The sequence below is a fragment of the Tigriopus californicus genome, chromosome 1 (genome assembly GCF_007210705.1).
Source record: "Tigriopus californicus strain San Diego chromosome 1, Tcal_SD_v2.1, whole genome shotgun sequence".
Taxonomy (NCBI): domain Eukaryota; kingdom Metazoa; phylum Arthropoda; class Copepoda; order Harpacticoida; family Harpacticidae; genus Tigriopus; species Tigriopus californicus.
In genome coordinates this window covers 7,561,567-7,582,670 of record NC_081440.1, presented here as the reverse complement: position 1 = coordinate 7,582,670, position 21,104 = coordinate 7,561,567, and the positions used below count along the sequence as shown (strand labels likewise).

General features: G+C 45.2%; 4 protein-coding genes across 5 annotated transcripts; 1 reads left to right on the top strand and 3 right to left on the bottom strand.

Moving 5' to 3' along the window:
- Positions 1 to 24: 24 nt before the first annotated feature.
- On the bottom strand, positions 25 to 6,305 carry LOC131889391 (uncharacterized). Its single transcript, XM_059238484.1, has 7 exons — positions 5,530 to 6,305; positions 5,292 to 5,459; positions 2,480 to 5,227; positions 2,215 to 2,411; positions 1,681 to 2,139; positions 1,255 to 1,593; positions 25 to 1,180 (listed from the first exon to the last, which is right to left on the bottom strand). Exons 1-7 carry the CDS (start codon positions 5,759 to 5,761, stop codon positions 959 to 961), a joined length of 4,365 nt encoding a protein of 1,454 aa, XP_059094467.1. The 5' UTR covers positions 5,762 to 6,305; the 3' UTR covers positions 25 to 958.
- A 3,891-nt stretch (positions 6,306 to 10,196) lies between these two features.
- On the top strand, positions 10,197 to 13,705 carry LOC131877611 (UBX domain-containing protein 4-like). 2 transcript variants are annotated; one of them, XM_059223333.1, is made up of 6 exons: positions 10,197 to 10,492; positions 10,819 to 11,075; positions 11,157 to 11,399; positions 11,476 to 11,735; positions 11,804 to 12,229; positions 13,452 to 13,705. In XM_059223333.1, the coding sequence occupies exons 1-6, from the start codon at positions 10,411 to 10,413 to the stop codon at positions 13,582 to 13,584; spliced, it is 1,401 nt and encodes a 466-aa protein (XP_059079316.1). In that variant the 5' UTR covers positions 10,197 to 10,410; the 3' UTR covers positions 13,585 to 13,705. The 2 variants fall into 2 exon arrangements, with proteins under 2 accessions (XP_059079316.1, XP_059079325.1); XM_059223342.1 differs by having other exon boundaries at positions 10,199 to 10,492; positions 11,479 to 11,735.
- LOC131877629 (protein BUD31 homolog) lies at positions 13,628 to 15,291 on the bottom strand. The gene is made up of 2 exons (XM_059223366.1): positions 14,880 to 15,291; positions 13,628 to 13,913 (listed from the first exon to the last, which is right to left on the bottom strand). Exons 1-2 carry the CDS (start codon positions 15,118 to 15,120, stop codon positions 13,696 to 13,698), a joined length of 459 nt encoding a protein of 152 aa, XP_059079349.1. The 5' UTR covers positions 15,121 to 15,291; the 3' UTR covers positions 13,628 to 13,695.
- Positions 15,292 to 15,423: 132 nt separating this feature from the next.
- On the bottom strand, positions 15,424 to 17,302 carry LOC131877621 (uncharacterized). The gene has a single exon (XM_059223354.1). It carries the CDS (start codon positions 17,176 to 17,178, stop codon positions 15,802 to 15,804), a length of 1,377 nt encoding a protein of 458 aa, XP_059079337.1. The 5' UTR covers positions 17,179 to 17,302; the 3' UTR covers positions 15,424 to 15,801.
- Positions 17,303 to 21,104: the final 3,802 nt, after the last annotated feature.

Here is a 21,104-nt window from a genome sequence, read left to right as displayed (position 1 = left end):
AATCAATGACTCGCCTTGGTAGAGTGGTTTTACATAGGCCTGAACCTTGTTTTATTGTGATCCAGCGAGATTGGGTACAAGACACAAAAATAGAGATACTTTCATCATACTTGATCTGTAATAATGTCGTAGAGTAATATTTTTTTCTGAATTAAAAGGAAGCACAGCGCAGTAACAGGTACGTGAAAACACGATTATGATGAGACAGGTCAATCATAGGAAAGTGTATATATGTGTGTGTGTGTTTGTAAAATATATAGATATATTAACTACAGCTGGGATAATGTTCATAGTATACTATAGGCTAATGTAGAGAGCTATTATTATTACTACGTTATAACGTATTTCACGGAAAGTAAGGGAAAAGAGCATATTCAACATTCAAGAATACTCTGATGACATTTTTCAATATGATCCTTGTAATGGTATTACTATCGTCATCATTATTAGTATTACTACTGTAGTGAAGAAGCATTGAATATTTTGAAAGACGAGAGGAACTTCTTCGGAGCACACACTTGTATGGGCTCTGTGAATCAAAGAACTGGGATGCTTTGCTGATAATGTGAAAGATAATATCTATCGAAAATTCAAGAAATCTGTGTCAGGGTACATTATTATATGCCAGCAGTCGAAATAGATGGTAAAATTAACAAAACCAAGTACTTCATTTTTGAAGACACGCACAGTCGTTTAAAATTCACGTTTTAAATACGAGAAAAGCCACTCAACTAAGAACCGAATCTTAGCTAATGCATTGTTCAATATTGGGGAAAATTGCAGCTTCTTTGTTCTGTCATAGAACATAACTTGGTAAGGAAAAAAAACGAAACGCACAACTTCTTGTAATTCAAAGAAGTCCCAAGTTTCTCATAATTTAAGTAAGAATGGGGATTGGGTTAAAGATGTGTGTCTGTATGACCAAGTCAAAGTACCTTTTTCTCTTTGGCCAAGACTCTCACCCTTCCTCAAACACTCCATTGGCAAACGCAATGGTCCCTTCGACAGGGTCATACTGACCAGCGAGGTAATAAAGATCATTGTTTTCATAAAGCTTGTCCAACTTGCTCCGATCTTGGAGCGTTCTTTCCCTGAATTTGCTAATTTCCAATACTTCGCATCCATGAGATATCGTTTGTAGGTCGTTTTCATCGAAGTGCATGGATTCAAACAAGGCACCCTATAAACAAGAAATTCAAGATGTGCTCATGATAAAAAAATCAATTCAAATGCAATTGAATGGGCATAACTCACCGGAAGTTTCAGATCTTGAACCCGTTTTCCCTGATTTGCCAGTCCTTCAGTCTCGGCCGCGTGATAGAACCACTTCACTCGCACTCTTTTGTTGCCAGTGCTGGTTTCCCACATGGAGTCGAGTCTTCCGATAAACGGTCGGTCTGGCCGTCCAGTGGACAAGAACACGGCACAGTCGCCCGTAAATAGTTTCTCCTTTTTTCGAGCAATGCCTGTGTGAATGATGCGTCCACGTCCTTTTTTAGGGATCTTGGCCGGGGGTCCGAACCAATTCCACAATTGCTGACTCGGCAGAAAGGCTGATATCCCTGTGTCTCTCTTGTCCGAGTGGACATTGGGCTGGAAGAGGGGCCAGATAAATCAAACAATGAACTCTTGTCTCAATCCCATGCCTTATAAAGTGGTTGATGGTTCTGGTATTGTTACCTTTGTTAATTCAGAATGAGAGGAACCTGATGAAGCACTTTGGTGAGAGCCGAGTTGTTCTTTGGTCTTGCCTTTGACAGATAGGGTCACTTTCAAACTGGCCTTCGGCATGACAGTGGCTGGATTGGTGGTCCTCACCAGCAGCCTTGACTTGAGAGGCGAGGCCTCCGTTGATGAGCAATCTGTTGATTGCTTGCGTCGCCGTCGGCCAATATCGTCTGGCTCGTATTGAACGATGGGATATCCTACTGGGAGTAGACGAATGTCGGACAAAGCAATATCGCGACTATCTCCGTCGTCCAGCTCGATGTTTACAAAGTCAGAGCCAAGACGGGCGTCTACTAATTCAGGATCACCAACTTTGCCAGGGAAAAGATAATGATACTTTTGACTCCAAAAAGCACAAACACGAGTCCCGATTGGAATACTCTCGACTGAAGGTGGACGCATTTCCAATATCTGAAAGTGACAAGAATGAAAAAGGCCTGGCTGAGGAACTTTGAGTTGCACAAACCACGAGTAGGATGCCCTTACCACTTCGTTTAACATTTCCTCTCGAGTAAGAATATGAGGTTTGTTTCCACGTTCGTGATCCACGAGCACACCATAAATGTCGGGAGGGCTGATTTCTTGAATCTTGCCCGGATAAAAGTATCCATCCATTCGAAACAAAATACGAGTGTCGGTCATCAAATCATTTTCTTCTAATACGCATGTACGACGATGGCAACCTAGAAGTAGAAAATATCGATAATATTTGGACAAACCGGAATTACTTTTCGTGTTACAGTCAATTTACCTGATGTACTTGCTGGTTCAAAGTCAAGCTCAATGCTGGTTGGGGCCGTTTCTTTGGATTTGTGTCGTTCCGCCTTTTTGGAACGCTTAGACTTTTGGTGGTGATGATGTCGATGTCGGCGATGATGAGAATGAGACGTCTCACCTTGATCGTCACTATCCATATTCTTACGTTCTTTTTTAGACTTTTTAGATTTTGGCCTTTTGACTTTAAGGGTCAGCAAATCTTTGATAACTCCGCATTCTTCTTCAGATTTGACTATAGGGTTAGATGATACGGCACAAACTGGGTCTGACTTGGAAATAAGGTTTTGGTTTGGTGAACCCTTTGCCTCACTAGGCTCATTGTGATCAGGGAGTTCCACCTTTAAAGGAGCACGCGGTGTCGAGGGAGCTGGGGAATCATTCATGGACGGCTCCACTTCAATCTTAATTTTATCTTCAGGTACTTGTCGTTCACATCCAGGACTGCTGAGAGTGTCAGCCTTTTTCAGACTTGCTTGCTCTGGAACTGGATCCGACGATGAGTCTTGGTTGGTGAGTCGAAGTAGATTCTTGAATGGACTTGGACCATTGGGTCTGAATTTTAGGAGGTGTCCGTGAGCCTTTTGTTGAGAGATGTCCATTTCAGAATTGGGCGAAGGCTCGGGCCGGACCTCCCAACGATAGAGAGTCTCAGGGGAACGCTTGAACCCATGCTTTGAGGGATTCTTGGTTACTTTAGAATGCTGAGAATCGAGGATTGACTTGAGTTTTTGAGTCTCGTCATGGGATGGCTTCAGCGTAGAGTTGAGCTTACTTGTCATTGACAAAGGGCAAGCCTTGAAATCACGGGGATCTTTCCCATTATGGATTCGGAGGTCATTCAAAATACTTCGATCAACGACGGGTTCACTTTGGGAAGCATTTGCGTTGTTAACGAACGGTTCTTCTCGTTGGTGTGTTCCAGAATGAAGATCGCCCGGTCTTTTTACTTTGTTTTTGGAATCTACCATCAATGGTGCATGAGTAGGCGTACTTGTAGTAGTAGTTGTTGTTGTTGTTGTTGCGGATTTAAGCTTTTTTGACTTGGGTGACTCTGATGTTGAAGCTGAGTGGGACGGGTGCGAGTCATTTCGCTTCTGTTTGAGGCATTGATGCTGCAGTTTGAACAATTGTTTGTACTTTTCTTGATACTGTCTCTGAATGTCTGCCATGCTGCTGCGCATAGACAACTCTTTCTCGGATATGGGTTCAGTTTTCGGGGGGCCTCCTAACAAAGGAGCCACAATGTTCACTTTGGGCCCCTTGTCGATAATCCGCTTGGGAGATTTTGACTTACTGGCTAAGTAGGCCTTCACGTCACGCTCGGCTTCGGGGCTGGTGTATCGACGATTCAAGGCTGATTTGACTCCATCGAGACTTTTTGATCTACTTTCCGGACCATTCGATTCATCATTAGTGGGTTTGGGCGAATTTGGTGCACTGAGTATTTGTCGCTCGGAGAGATCTTCGGATGGAGTCTCTACGGTACTAGCAGCGTCACATAACAAATCTAGTCGAGATAATCGACGTCGGAATATTGGGGCCCCACCCAAATTACCGGGATCAGATCTTGGACTAACTGACGATGCCACACGCGTTTCACCACATTCGTTCAGACGTTCGATCCCGCGACTTAACAAATATAGGCCATTTTGATCCTGAACGGCCTTACACATTGATCCCTCTTCGTTCGGATCATCGGTCACTGTGATGTTTTGATCTCTCTCGTCTTTCAGATTAGTGGTATCCATGATTTCTATTTTCACTTCACCGGGCAGGACTTCCTTAGACTGTGGCACAACTGGGTGACTCAATTGGCTTTTGGCATTGCTTGTACGTAAGGACTCTCTTATGGGTTTCATATCCACATCTTCACCAAGTTTCACTTTGTCTAAGGCATTGCGAGAGAGGTCTTGGATATCTGGCTTTGAAGACATATTGAGTGGTCGATTAGAACCAAGAACATGAGGGTTGATCTCATGTCCGTTGGCGGCCAGGAAATGAGGATGATGATTCATCGGGTTCATGGGACTAGTAGTGAGATTGTTAGGCTCAAAGGGATGTGAATGCGCCGCCGGAGGATACAACCGGAACAAAGATGGATTCCATAAAAGTGATGGCGGATAGGGCATTCCCGTGCAAAGATAGAACGGGCTGGACAACGATTCAGCCGGCCAACGGTAGTTCAACGGATGCATAGGATGTAGCAAGGGCGAGGCCAGAAGGGGATTATGCAGGTACGAAGCATTGGCACCGGTTGGCTCGGGCGAGACCACGGGCGAGGGTGGGGTCGGAGTGAAAGGTGGGAGGAGCGGCAGGCTCGTTGTACCACTGCCCATCATGGACGGTAGAAGGTTCGGTGCTCGAGGACTAGGCAAAGACGACGTGGTCGACGAGGGCGATACCAAGCCCGGGGTGTGCGAGAGAGGTGAGACGGCACTCGATTCGGGGAGGAACGAGTTGGGATAAAAGGAACCCGGCGCCGACAAGGGACCGGCACTATGAAAGCCCGAATCGCGACGACCCGTAGTTTCGATGGAGATGGGTTCGATCGAGTGATCAAGTGGGTAGGTTTCCCGTTTGACCCGGGCTCCTCCTGGACAACTGTGCTGACGCCACTTGCGATTACGAATGGAGGTATGGTTGATGGGCGTGGTGCGCGAACAGGATAAGTCATCTTCAAACGCCGAATCACGACTGCCATTTTCGAGCTGCCAATCTAATTCTAGAAAAGTGAAATGAAACGTGAAGTCACAGAACTCAGATGAGCGCTAAAATAGGGGTCTAACCGGCATCGGCATCCAGGCCCGAGGTCTTAGGGACACGGGTCGATCCGGCGCATCGTGATATCGGCGTCGACGTGGCTGACGGGGAACCGCCGAGTCCAATGGGACGGAAGAAAGTAGTCCCATTCGGCGGCGGGGTGCCCGTCGATGCTGCGGTCGAGCTCTGGGGGCCTGCAATAAGACAGCTGGTTGATGACTAAGAGAACATTTCGAGGGGTCATTTCCGATGTATGAATCATACCGGCTTTAACGCGGGCTAAGGTGGGCGATTGACCGCTTTGCAAATGAGATAAAGGCACCGGACGAATAGGCAACAAATGCGAGGTGGACGACAATGGGGCGGCAAACTTGGGATCCACCCCGTGGGGCGGTGAGATTGGTGGCCGAGCCGAATCATCAGCCGTCGAGGTGGGCGGGCCATGACAGGGAAAGGACCGGCCAGTCCGTTGCGCCATGAAGGATGAATGACTCATCGATGAATCCTCAAACCAGCGCTGGTCGGAGGTGGACGAGGGGGGTGGTCCCGCTCACGCAGACCTCGACCCACCCACTCACTCGCAAGTTAAGGAGAGCGGAGGGCGCTTTAGAGCGGACGGGAGACCCGCGGGCAATCAATCCAGCCCATGACTGGGCTCCTGGGACCCACTGGCTCCGGGGGAAGGTCACCGTCCGATGGACCAGTCGACTCGTCCGTCAAGCGACAGTCAGTCCATTTCCGGACAGATTCACGGGTGGAACGATGAGGCGATGGAGGGATGACACGGAACCAATGACGGGCCGCCAGCAATTCCGAAGGATACTCAAGCCGTCGATGAGGGCGGAATCGATCGAGCGTGTGCCACTAGGATGATGAGGATGAACCGCCCGGATTAACCAACGAACCAACGAGCGAGTCGTGTGAGTCTTGTGTTTTCGGGCTGCGTGTTCGGAATCGGGCTCCGTGGGGCTCGTTTGGGTTGTTTCGTCGTTTTGGCGTGTGGAGTGTCTGTCTGTTGGTCTGTCTGTGTGTGAGTGTGTGAGTATGGAAGTGTATGCGTTCTTGTGCTCGCTCGCTCCTGGCTCGTCGTCATCGTCGTCCTCGTCGGCGTCGCCTTGTTTCTTCGCCTTAGATTCGTCCTCTTCGTGTCTTTTGGAGTTTTGAGCAGGCTATTGTCACCATCAGGGCTGCCAAAACGCCAGTCGGAAAGACATGTCCCTCCGTCTATTGCGGTAATTTCGGATTCATCGACGAATGGAGGTCCATTGGTGAATCATTTCATAAAACTTGAGCTGATGGTTGGGCTTTGATGCCCAGATCGGTTCCGACTATGGTAGGTGAAATGAATGTTACCAGTCATTCAAGAATTATGCTGTCCAATTTTCGAACGTGAAACATCCTTCGTTGGCTCTTACTCCCGGCTATCAAGCCAATCAGGCTAATTCTCGCTCTACTCACTTTTGGCCTTCTTGCGTATGATAAAGTTAGAGATCTCATTTTGAGACATTGGCACGTTAGTTTGATACACTTGGAATGTCCGGTCGACCTCTGGTTGAACTACGTCTCTTATGGGCCCTGGGCCCAGTAGCGACCTCAATCTGGCAGTCCTGATTTGCGAGCTGCTTAAATTTGCGCTAGCCAGCCCTGGGTTCACGTTCCCACGGACCGGGTCAAATCATGACCCGGACTGGGTAGGCTTCAGCTTTTCTTACATAGTTCAGGGTGATTGTATTTACGTATCTTGAGCCATCGCTTCTAGTTTATTTGAAACCTGGATGACTGATCTTCTGTATATACTTGCATTTATACTTTACACATTCTCTAAGCCCAATATCAAAATAATGATATGATCCATGGGCAAAGTGTGGTCCTACTCTCATCCCCATAGCAGTCACCCCCTCGAAGGGTCCGATGTTTCAGACGTGCCTCTCATCCCTCTGCCCTTTGGTCCGCAGTTGGGCTCTGGTCTTGGGCATCCGACGTCTAGGTCAGGGACGTGTTTGGCTGCTCCTTTGGCTTTGAGAGTCCATTGAGTCACTCAGCTTGAGTTCCGTTGGCGGATTTCCTAACTGATCGGCCCCACTTTTCTCACGGCTACGCCAACAGGCTAGCGGCTAGCCGCCGTCTCCAGACTGACGACTATCCAGGAGACATGCACGAATGTTTCACGTATTATCTTAAGCTCTTAAATTTGGAATCGTTTCAAGAATTACGTACACATTGAGCAATCAAGACTCTAAAATGAATATTAATTGATGCAATCAAAACCAAACAGAGAATACTGCGAATGGTTTGCAATGCAGTTACTTCAGATGTCATTATTGCGCATGAATGGTGCACTCCTGATCGATTGGGTCGGTCGAAACAGGCCACGAATCCGAACCAATGAGAACCCTCCCGACAGAGAACCCCAAATATGGTGTACCAAACACGTACTGGTCGGGATTGATTCCCGTCCGAGGTTGAGCTGCTGCCTTTGGTTCCTCAACCCAGGAGCCCACTGAACGTACTTCCCCCATATCTGCCTATCGACAAACGGAACTGCGCCCTTGGGACGTTGGTTCTTAGTTGGGAAATTCTTGCTTGGGTGATGTAAAAGTCGTTACCCCGTCATTGCGTGCACGCATGTCTGCTAGTCTCCCCTGATTTGTTCTGAGTGTCGCAATGATAACGATTACGTCCATTTTAGATAAAGCGTTGGTAGCCTGAGACAAGAAAATATTAATAAAGGAATATTAGACGTTTCCCACGGTTAGCTCTAGCCACCGGAACAACATCAGTGCTCGTTAAAGGCTGCTCTCAACTATCCAATAAGTAAGCCAGGATTTTTTTGCTTAAGCTGGACAATTATATGATAACTGAACTATATTCAGTATCAAAAAATAATTGTGTCCTAATGACGTGTAAAAAAAATGTAATAACCACACACCTATAAACTAAACTAGTAGAAATGACAGAACTGGAATGGATTAAAATCAACATTTCCTTGACTGAAGATCAAAATTTTTATGATGATTGTCATTGCTTGTTTATATCCCTAAAAAGCAGAGGCATTATTGGCTGGAGAGAACTTGTTGAACAGCATATTCAGTATGACTTGAAGGGCCTCTTCCTCCGATCGAGGGCAGAAAAATCTGGCACATAGCTATGTTCTTATTGATCCATGTCCAATACGGCTCTAATATATAATACCATTGAACGACATTTTGCTCAAACTGGCTAAAAATGATGTTAGTTGCACGTTGGTTATCCAACCATTATATCGATTGAGTTGAATGTAACTCCACTGGCAAGCAGACATGAAAAAAAGCGCATTCAGACGACGACCATTATGCCTCGGAATTAGGCCACTTGCAATTGACGTTGCTGGCTCGTCGCTTGTCGTCCGCTCTTTCCCGAGGCCTATCATCCCAAATTCATAGGGGCGCCAGAGAGTGTAACTCTTGCTGCATGCATGCACCAACCAACTAGTTATCCATGTACCTACCTGCCTGCAAACTATACATACTGTGGTCGTGAGCACTTTCGAACCAGCCACAAGCTCACACAGGCATACTCCATACACACATACAGTCATCATGATGATGATCATCATCTTCATCTAGGCCTTCTTTGTCTCCCTTGTTACCAACCAGACGTCAGCGTGGCATTGCACCGTTCAGATGAGCAAAAGCTCGTTGTGTTAAAAAAGAACGCGATAAAATGTACCGACGGGATTGGTGGTTGCATTGATTATTACTAGGCGAAATGTCGTAGACAGATGGGCCCACTTCTGCTCCCGGATATCTCTAAACCTTATAAAACAACCATTAGGTTGTTGGGCTTCCATTACTCATCGGCATGATGCATGTTGTTGGTACATTGATTTCATTTATAGTCATTCCAGACAGCTAATTTTTTTCTGGAAGTTGATTACAGTTAAGATATTTCAGACATGCCTATGTGGGTCACTGAACCAATCAATTTCTTACAATGACATGTTGTTCGTAAAATTGATTGGCCATTTTGTAATGAAGTCTGAAATATTTCATATAAATCAAGATTGGAAATCGAGGTTGCGTGACCGATGAAATTGGGAACTACGATCCGCAGGAAACTTAATGAATGTCATTTCTGGTAGGTTGTAACAGTGATTTCAACCTGCAAACGAAAATGACACTCATCCTTCTCTTACCTACCCCTTCCAATGGCCTTTGACCTTCAAATCTGTCTGAGACCACTTTTATTTCCTCACCAGGCGATTTCACCATCCATCGTTCATGGCAGTACATTTTTGGCTAATCATTTTCATTATAAATTCAAGAAACTTGAACTTCCATGGTTATTGTGCCGGCTTCTAAGATAGTTAAATGAAAGCAAAAGAATAAATTAAAGCTCGTACTTTTCGGAAATTTAGGCAAGCTCTGGTACCAGCAAACAAACTTGCCTGCCAATGCCAGAGATCCAAAATTGGCATTTCAAACTGGTTTTATCGAATCTGACCTTTCCTTCTATAGCAATGCGAAAGAAGGGTCAGCTTCTCAAAAACGTGTTTGAAGCATCAAACTTGCATCACTGACACTGGTACCAACAAACAAATGAACCTGCCAGAGCTTGATTAAACATGGAGTACGGCAGTAGTGGAGTGGAAAGCTCTCTGAAACCTCGCCAGAAGACGTTTCAGTTTTGCGTTACCCCCTAATCAAGTGCTTGAACATGAGGATGGAATTCATTGAGCACATTGAACACTCTCTCAGTGGGAATGCATCTGATCAGGAGTGTAACGCATAGCTCTACCAAACCTCGCTAGAGGACGTTCGATCTTCGACCGAGCTTTCCACTCCACTACTGACGTACTCGATGGCTTAAACGTCCCCATAGATTGCAGTCGCTTTAAGCTCCAACCCCGCGAAACGTTCGAACCTCGCCCGGTAGGTGGGATGGAGGTTGGGTGACTCGGTTTAGTGAGTCAGTTTAGCAGCTGATGAGATTTTTGACGACAAGTGCCTACCCACTTAACTTATCTATTAACTGTACATCAGATTCATCCGAGAAAGTGAAAGCACGTCCGATCCCTCTCTTTAGCATACAGAGCATTGAGTCCAGCGTCATTTGTCTTCGATACCTGATTTTTGTGGGCAGTCATCCGGCTTCTCAAAGTCCAGCATGGATTGGTTCGAGGGATCCATCACCGAGGCCATCGGTTCGGCCAAATCACGTCAAAGGCTCTTCGTGGTGGTCGTTTTCGGTACGGACACTAAATACTTATGCATGACCCATCTCAAATATCCAGGTTCAGGTAGACAGACTGACGTGCCTAGCTAGACTTTATGCATTATGCATAAACGTTATTCTCCACCGATCAGTTGGCGGTGCTCATCTTTAAATTTGTGGCCAAATGTTTCAAGGTCTAGATAGAGACTTGAAGGGCTATTAATATCGTGTTAGGTTGGGTTAGGTTAGATTAGGTCAGGTAACGATTAAAAAAATATAACCGCCAACTAATCGGGTGGAGAATAACGTTTAATGGAATGAACTCGTGGCCCAGAAACACGCTTATCTGACTTTTTTCAGATGGTGAGTCGGACGAGGCTCTTTTGGCCACCCTCAACGCCCCGGATTTGGCTCCATCTTTCCAAACATGTGTCTGCATCCGATTGAAAAACGGCTCGCCTTTGGCCGAACAATTCGCCCAAATCTACCCCGTGGTCTTGGTGCCCTCCATCTTCTTCATCAACAGCGCCAATGGCATGGATCTGGAAGTGACGGGGGGAGTCCAACTGTTGCAGTCCCAGAATATTGCCCAAAGCTTGGCCAAGGCCCAAGCTCGAGTGAGTAATGGGACTATCTCCTAACCGGAATGGCTCATACTTGGATTCTTAATTAATGACTGAACTGGATTACCTTGATAGTTTGCCCAGACGAGTCCGAGTCCGCCTGTGACGGCAGCGGGTGTCACGGCCGAAAGTGTGGCCTCGCCCCGCGGACAACGGGTCATGGAAGCTTCGCAGTCATTGCAAAATTCGGCGCCCCGCGTTGAGGTGGCGAGTCCCGCCCCACTCCCATCCCCTGCTGAATCTTTAGAGGCCCGGGTGGCGCGCGCCAAACGGCTTATGGCTGAGCGCCAGGGACAGAAGAAGGAACCCGACACGGAGGTGGGTCTAGGTGCCCCCAAAACTAGTAGTACGTTAAGAGTGTATTCCCATTGTACTATGTAATCGTTGAATTTAGCAGAAAATCCAGGCGGAAGCACCGGAAAGTTCTGAACGAGGGGTGAACCCGGCCTTAGAGGAGGCCGCGGCCGAAAGGAAGCGTGATATGGAAGAGAAGAAATTAGCCAAAGAGCGTGTCTTGCGGCAAATTGAACAAGATCGGGCCGAGCGAGCGCAAAAGTTCCAGACCCAAAAGCGTGAAGAGACGGAAAAGAAGGAGCGCTTGAGTACGATGGCTCGCGAGGCCCGCGAGGCCGAAGAAATGGCCAAAAGCCATCCGTAAGTCTACACACATGGTTCAAGTTTTTAGTGGTATGCCTTCAGCGTGTCTAGGAATCATTCTGCAGGAGTACGGCTCGGGTGCAGTTTCGGTATCCCGATGGAAGAAGTCGCGTTCAGCGCCTACCCGTTGATAGCGATATAAACTCTCTTTTCGCTACCGTCGCCGATGACTCTGAAAGGTCACCTGCACTAAAGGAGTTTTCGCTCTCCACGACTTTTCCGTCGAAATGTTTGGACACATTGCCTAGATCCACCACATTGAGAGAATGCAATTTGGTCCCTTCGGGCACGGTTCTGGTGCTGCCCAAGCGAGGTCAAGCCTTATCCAGTCGGAACACTAGTGTGGGGCTCCTCTCGTATCTGCTTTTAACTCCATTCACCTTTCTGTGGGGATTGATCTCTTCATTCTGGGGAGGCACTGGAGAAGCGCCCAACTTGTCGTCCCTCTCTCGGCCCTCGAACAACTCTCATCATACCACAAATCCCACCAGGTAATTTATCAAGTGTGCTTACGAAACCTATTTTTATCTATCCCTCGGAGACTTTCACATTGGACCTCACATTGGAGTTCAGGCAATACAATGGAAATAGCTCTGAGCTTTGGGAACTTCAATTCAAAGCTGGCTATTTTTTTCACGAAAGCTCAGATATTTTTCGTCACACTTGACATTTCCTGAAATTTAAAATGAGGAAGGATATAGATGAAAGAATTGTGTTCATGTACATTTTGCACTTTTTTCTTTTCTTAATTAATTAAATTACTTGATTTTCTATCCGTCGGTTGCAATCTCAAAAAAGTATTCTAAATCCAAACGATGGCAGATATGCTCATTTTAAGACGCGCTTTTTTATGTAGAGTGTATTTTACATTTCGAAAAATATGAATCAGCTCTGTAGTGTTTTACAAAAGGTCTCAACTTTATTCCAAAACCTCTTTTTCTTTTGTTTTTTTCCCGGCCCTTCTATAGAGAAGAATAGAAATGGTTCGTGATAACAACCAAAGTTTGCATAAAAAAGAGTCACCCGCAGTGAAGCTGTATGTTGTCACGGGCGTTATTTTCCAATTCAGTCCAACGGCAAATTTAAGCACTTTTGATGCTATGACGTTGACAATATCTTGAACCAGCCAAGTAATCCTAGGACTCAGTAACACTTTTCCTTGTCACGAATTTCGCATACCGTCAGCTTTGAGAAAAGGACAAAACAAAAGCCCAGTAAGGAAAAGTAGTCCTATTTCACCCCTGTCTATCGAAACCAACCATGAAATATAAAGGTTAATAATGGTGGCTGGTCGACTCCCATTCTACTTTTAACTCCCGGGACAACTGACAAATGACTCGTACATGATGTCCAGATTTCAACAATAATAGTCATTGCAAACAAGAAGCATGGCCAGACAAATCTTCTAAACGGAGTTCAAATTCATGTAATTAAAAGGCGATCTTCAGCTGACGTATACTTGATGAATGCTTAAAAGGTCAGCATCATTTCTTTGAGGGGCGGTTTTCCTGATATATCTGCTTAAGTGGTTGATATTTGTCCTCCAGGATTATGCTTGATCACCGGCTTGATCCATTTCAAATTATAGATGGGAATTTACAGCCCTTTTTGAATTTGGGAAAGGTCGTTGAAACGGATAAGTGACAGATATGTTCTTAGTTGTGCGTCTCCGTCCCGTTATGTAATAAAAATGATTATTTTTGCTTTCTCCAGCTCCCGACAATCCGATCCGGCATCCGGAACAACGAACGTTCGACGTCGAGGGAATGTGTCACGTTTGGCAGATTTGAGCGATGATGACCAGGACAACAAAACTTGGAACGGGAATTCAACCCAACAGATGTGAGGCCTCTCCAGGCAATCAGAGGCACGGTCGGCATTGACCTGGGTTTGGTCGGCAATATTTTATTTTCATTCACTTCTATTCAAACGGATATGGCCCAATAAAGATTCGACCTCAACCTGAACACCCTCGGCATCCACAATGGACGCACTCCACTATTTTTCCTTCTTCCAATTTGGCTTTGGGCACTCGACAAATGCAGTTGGTGGCAAAGTTCGTGTCACGCGTTTGAATACATCGCAGGCAACATAGGTTCTCGTAGCCTTGCTTTTTCCATTTGGCTATGAGGTTACCATCTGCGATTTTGTTCTTGACGCAGTACTCGTATAACTCTGCAAAAAAGAGATCATTGATTAGACAATGTCAAAATTAGGGTTCTCATTATTGTGGTGCGTGTAATGCCGATGCAATTGCTTTTAAGACGTAAAACATGGGTTCCACTCCAAAGAATTAGGTCAGATGTGATGTAAAAGACATTCACTCAATACGTTCATGTATTTAAATTGACTGCTCTATGTAGGTAGTTATGGCACATGGGGTTGGTCAAGGATAGTGTTTAAAAATCGTCCAATTCCGAGTTGAAACTTAACAACGGGTTGTCTAATGAGTAGTGCGTCTTATTGAGGAGGGAAAAAAAGTTCATAGAGAGGGTTTAAGATACAAAACAAGATTCAATTTCTGGGTTTTAATTAACCGCTTGCCGTCTGATTCTGATTTAGCTCTGACTTTACACGATATCTCTGGACGGTCGCTCTTGAGAAATTCAATGCCTTCATTGGAACAGAGGCCATGAATTCACTTTCGTACAACCATGACGTTTTCAACGATTGATTGATTTCCTATTCAATTAATTTTCAGAGTGAAAGAACGTATTGCTAAAACGAATTGCATCCCAAATGGGTGGGACCTACCCTGGATGGGGTTGGGCAATAGCTTTGTGCATCCAACCCCTCGTTTGAGATGCCTTGGTCCAATCTGATCTAAGGTATGTTTCTCCCATTTGGGCTCAAAAAAGTGGACCCCGAGCGTCCCCATGTAATAACCAAGGCGTCCTAGCCTGATCTAAGCCCCTTCAGGCGATCGCTCACGGGGATCAACTAGCCAGAAGCCAATAGTATAAACTCTGAGTAGCATCCGTTCCGTAGCATTCACTTCTCGAAATGTTCGGATGACGACTGGGTGAGCAGAATGCATTATACGTGGTATGAGTTCGAGAATACTTGTGACATGACTTGTTTTCTCGGTCACATTCATTGAAGGACCCAGGCCATTGCCTATGCGCCGCCGCCGAATCTTACCGCGGGAAATGGCTTTTCGTCGGTAGAACAAGTCAAAGATGTATCTGGATCGTTGGTGATGAATCTTAAAGATGGGCCAGAGCGCCTCAACTTTGCGTTTGCCTTCATGGGATTCGGTCTCGGCCTCGCGCATCTTGCACTCCAATTCCTCCAAAGTGGGCTCAATCAGTTCCCAGCCCTCGGGTGGGGGCTTGCGTGAGCCACCCGCACTGGAATGACGCATCACCCGCACCTTGGGCATTGCGCAATGCGATCCGGTCCGATGGAATAGGTATTTTGGGAGGGACAATCCGGGGTGGATTTTGAAACTGGCAGAAGCTAAGTTCGACCTGTTTCTGGCCAACGTTCCTTGATTCTTGTTGTTTCGACCCTTTCGACCGTTCTCAGTGAGCCAGAATAGAGTGAACAGGAGCTGGACCGACCAGCCGGTGCCACAGCCAGTGCTCCTGGGCTCTGGCCCATCAGCTAGCGTTTGTTTACCACAACAAAGCAAAAAGCCCAACAATACTAGATCAGGGTGACTCCTCGACAACTCAATGACAAATTCAATTTTATCTGACAAATTTATTGGGTATCAGGGAACATATTTGTCTTGAGGGAGGAGAACGGAAATGGATCGTGAAAGATGATGGTGTTTCATTGGCATTCGGATAATAAGGTCAGACGATGGGTGGGCTACTCCTTTCGCGCCACACCCACCGTTTGGGCGAGGGTAGAATGAAGATAAAAAGGAATTGAAATACGCACTGTAAATAGAGGATTATTGGGCATTGGGTTCATGCCCAAGGTAATGCCCATCGGATTTCACCTTCAGCGGGAAAATACTGATCCTGACAAATAAACAGCTCCAGCCAGATGCGAAGACAAATTATACGAATAATGGCCTCTCACACGCCTAGCGATAACGGAGAGGGCGTGGTCATCACGTCATACTTCCATAATGAATGCCTACCGCCCCGCCACTGCCACCGCCGGACATGGAACGCGACGAAGCGCTGGAAATGGATGAGAACACGTCACTGGTGTTGCTGAAGGAATGGATGAGGGAATCCTTAAGACGCTCCCAAAATGTTTTGTACTCCAAGTCCTCGGCCAATGCCGGATTGACGGTCTGGCTGAAGTCGAAGTCGGCAATCTCGACCGATAAGTTACGTCGCACCGTGACAAAAGCGAAAATTCCAGCCACACAGGCCACCGAAGCGGCTAGTATGCTACAGATGGGCACCACCACGAACGATACGGGCATTTGCTTGTGTACATCGTAGACGTTGACGTGCACCAATCGACGAATCCGACTCACCCCGTTACTCAAGATGAACAGAATATCGTAGGTCCCGGATTGTCGAAAGTACCACACTGCTGGGAACTTACAATGTGGGGTTAAAGTCTGCGGGTCGACGCAGGTTTCATTGCCGGTTACATTGTATCCCGAGTTCTTGATGCTCCAACAATATTGCCATGGGCCCGACCCATCGCACTCGAGAATCAGGTTGAGCAATTCACCATGACGGAACCACGTGGGCCCCTTCACTTTCAATGCGGATAAACTACGCCGCGATTCGATGACCTGACGCGACACGCCGAATTTGACCACGGGCGATTGATGGCTTTTCAACGATTGGTGAAGTTGTTGGGTCGAAACCGTGGCATTGGCGGACATGACCGGCGGTGGTTTATTGACGTGCGTGGCGATGAAGGTGGCTTCGACGTACGTGTGACCGGGAGGGAAACGGTAGGTGAAATTGTGGCGCATCTGGCCGTAGAACGTGCCGTTGATGAACCAGTAATAAGTGGTCAGGTTGGGTCGAAAATACGTCGCGGGATCGTGGATCTGGAGGCTGAGAGCGTTGACGTAATCACTGGCCAACAAGCCCGTGGGCGGGATGACCGAGCCGTTGAATCGGATCGAGCCGCTCAGACCTTCGTTGACCTCAAAGTCGAGAGAGGCACGAGCCAAAGGCTCGCGGTAGAAGCCTTCTTCGGCAAAGGCTAGGACGGTCATACGCAGCGGGCGGGCCTTGTAGACACGCGAGGCGTACACAAAGGTCTGACGGTTCATGGGCTGATCGGTGGAGACCTCATTCCAATGAGCCGGACTCGCGTCATCCTCCCAACGGAAGATATAGGGACCCGGCGTGCCCGGATCCGATAGGTGGGCCCAGAACTCAATGGGTACATCTAACGTGCCCGGGCCCGCACACCTTAGCGTTAAAGTGGGTGGATCGGCCCTGACGGGTGTGGCCAGGAGGTAAAGAGCCCACCACAGCCCGAATCTAGTCCAAGGAAATGACACGGCCATAGTCTTCAAAGGGCGGGTTGAATCATAACCTTATACCCCATTCTGGAAAAGAGTACGGACTTTGGGGGGGTTTGGTCAAGGTGCTCTTGGCACATCTTCCCCTTTTCTGTCAGCTGATATTTTGGCAATTCAGAAAAAGGACCCACTAGCCATAGATATAAGGCATGAAGCGCCAAGATACACTGCCCCACTGCGCTCTCTTTACTCTCAAGAGAGAAAAATATACACTCTGTATTGATCCCGATGTCAAAACTCTCAAATAGCCCTTTTTATTGAGCGGACAAACAAACGCAGGAACGAGAAAAACGCTCTAAGATGCCAACCTTTATTAAGAGATTATTAGATGAATAGATCATTGCCCTTGTACTGTGACACAATGAATAAGCCATCAATATGTCATGTAAATGATCATTTTACCAGAGGTTGTATACTGTATGATTAGTGCAGGAAAGAACCTAAAGGAGCTAAAAATAACCTTTTCTCGGTCATAAAATTTCTTTGCATCACTACAATATTTTTTTGCATTTTCACTCTCTTTGTTGCACATTCTCACAACTTTTGTTTGTATTATCACAGCTTGTCCCACATTTTCTCAACCTTTTGGCATTTTTCACAACTTGAAAAAAATCAAATCATTTCAACCAAGAAAGCAATTCTTTTTCCAAGTTATATTTATGTACAGTGCCCTGTATTAGAAGAGTATGACAGTGAGGTCAGCATTGCATTTGGATTTTGAACCTTCAATTCTGTTCCAAAACAATGAGTTTACATGGGTCCCACATCCAAACCATACTCATCTTTGTAGATGTTTGTGCTTTAAGAGTTAGTTAAAAGTAGTGGGCTAATCAGAGAAAAGTCACTCCAACCCAGCCACTTGAGACTTTGCTTTGAACACATCTTGGTAGTTGGACAGCAGGGTGTAGAGCGGGCTGATCGACTTCTCTTGCGTTAGTCAGCTTCAACTAGAGGGCTTGTCAAACGAGCCATCAACTCACTGGCTCTCTGAATAAGGAACTAGATTTTGAGAATCACGTAACTAAATGTGTTCAAAACCGATCCCCATCGCACACACCACGTAGCCACGAGGCAGTCAAAAAATCTCAGAAATCTTGTGAGTGTCGTTTCTCTGACTAGCCCTCTAATTAAAAGGCTTAAGTTACGTTTCAGACATCAGTAACTGCAATAACAACAACAATGGATTCAAATATTTTTCAGCAGAAAAAATGTAGAAAATTGCTTTAGAAAGGCATTTAAAATATTCAAAGTACCTTTAAGTTTCCTGAAGGGAAATATATAACTCGCCAAATCACAGGTTTTTTACTTAAGCATGTTTGGATTGGATCTGGGACACATATGAACATATTGTTTTAGAATGGAATTGAAGGTTCAAAATTCAACCACCATGGTGTGCTGAACTCACTGTCGTTCTCTTTTAAATACTGGGTCCTAGTTATGTTGAAACTATTTTTAAAAGGAGAGAGCTGTAAAATTGCATCGCAATTATGCTGAATCATTTCCAAAACTATTCTTTTTGTTCTCACGTTTGACTTTAAAGCTCAATCCTTGAAACCTCACCAGGGTGGGCATTTTATTTGTGGACACAGTTGTCCATCCATGTCTAAAAGTGTCCAAAAGTGTCCAAAAATAAGGTTTCCCAAATGTCATAAAATATCTTTTAAAACTTTAAAAGCTTATAAAATTTAAAACTGCAAAGCAATCATCAAATTTACCGGCAACTACTGTTGCATTTACAAAAAATGCTCACTGATGGTGCCAAAAGTAAAGTTCTTTAAAATGTCACATACTTCTGATGACCCAATAGAAGATTACCTGAAGGGGAATTTTTCAACTTCTTTATCTTAAGCACAGCAGCAAGAGCAAGTACAGTGGAACCCTCTTACATCGTCGCCCTTGGGACCTAGCCAAACTGACCATATATCCAGACTGACAATATGTCCAAATGTTCTCTGCCAGGTGTATAAGAATGTTAGATACGCAAATAAATGCAAATGTTTAAAGGATATTTAACTCAAAGGAAGCTCCAATTTTTGAAACTTTAGTTTAATTGCCAAAGAAACTATCATGGAAGGTGTTTGAGGCACATTTAAACTCAGGACCAAGTTAAACTTGGCTTGGGTGGCAGCCAAATAAACAAGCAGAGTTATCAGATTTTTTCTGTTAGCTGTTTTTGTTTTCAAAAGAGCCCCAGCCCACAGAGCAAGCAAGACCAAGGCCTATTTCAAGGCCAAAGGTATCCCATTTTCGGAACAGTGGCCTCCAGATTTTTCTGGATCTGGCCATGTTTGATTTGTTCTTTTCGTTACAGCTAGGCTACAGCTTGTAAAACAAGATTAAACACAATGAAAGCCATAATCAACAGAGTCACCTTCACCTGGAATATCTTGAATTGGCAATTCATTTGGAACAGTTGCCGCCTTGCAGCGCCATCTTGAGTTTGCATGAATAGATTTGTTAAGAAACAAAAATGTAACAAAGAGGCTAAAAACAGCCTCTTCCCCATCAAAATGATTTTTTTGCATGGTTGCATTTTTTTTATGAGGTCTACTCATCAAATTGCATGGTTGCATTTTTTTTATGAGGTCTACTCATCAAACTTTCCATTTCTTTTGGAATGCTTCTCCTAAATCTTTCATGGAAGTGACCTGCTCATTATCTTGACCTCCATTATCTATGAGTGGAGTGCTCAAAGGCTTCAATTTCTTAATAATCAAAGCACATTCATTTTCTCATTACTTTAGTTGAATGGTGTTTGTTTTAGTACTGATTTTTCAATGTTTAGAAAAGTTAGTGGCTATTTCATGTATATACATGCAAGATATACAGTATTCTCATGAACAGAGTACCATTTTGAGTCTGAGTTGCAGGTTGTCGTCTTGCAACAGCAATGTCATACGTCACAAAAAACATTAAAAAAAGTTCTTGCGGTCCATTTGTTTGCTGGTACCAGAGTCAGTGATGCAAGGTTGGGGCTTCAAACACGTTTTTGAGAAGCTGATCCTTCTTTCACATTGCTATATGAGCAATGAGCTACATGTCAGCTTCGTTAAATCTAGTTTGAAATGCCAATTTTGCACCATTGGGATTGGCAGGTAAGTTCGTTTATGGTACCAGTGCTTGCGTAAATATCCGAATAGTCACAGCCTCCCTTGATGATTAATTTGATCCCATCAGTAGCAATTAAGTCCTCTAGCGGCGTTACTCAAACTCTGGTTATAGGGTATGTCAAGTGAATGAAATTCAAAGAAAAATGTGGTCTAGCACCCTGATTTTGGGCATTACTGTGCGGGAGAACTAAGACAAACATAACAGTCAACTCGCATTATCTGCCCATTGAATTTCCAATAATCGAGGGATTTTGAGTGAACTGTGTTACAAAACCCAACAAAATGAACATGTTTGGTGTTAATCAGTGAACGCACTATCAAATTGACTCACTACCACAATGCTATTTGCTTCGACAAGCAAGTAAAATAGAATAACTGTCAAAATTCAATGCATGCATAATGCAGTTTGGCTGGGCATGTTTTCTCTTTTTGACTCCATGGAGTAACGTCAGTTATGCATGAACGCGTTAACTTGACAAGCCCTATAGGTTTGCAACAATGACTCAAAAAGTCATAATGGTAAAACAATGCTGGAAATTATCTTGTTTCTGTTGGAAACCTGCGCCATAAGTCATGGAAAGATTGGGAAATTTGTCCTAACAAATTTTCACCCTAGGAAAATTTTATGTCAGCCAAAATCTGGCCCGACAACCCATCTCTGAACCAGGTCTTATAATCCAATCGAATTTAATAGTGGGACTGCAGGCAATGTGCAATGTGATTTTTAGACTTTTCACACCAAGTTCAAAGTTCTTTGGGTTTTAACCCTGGTCGCTCTGATTCTAGGGCTGCTGTTTCGAG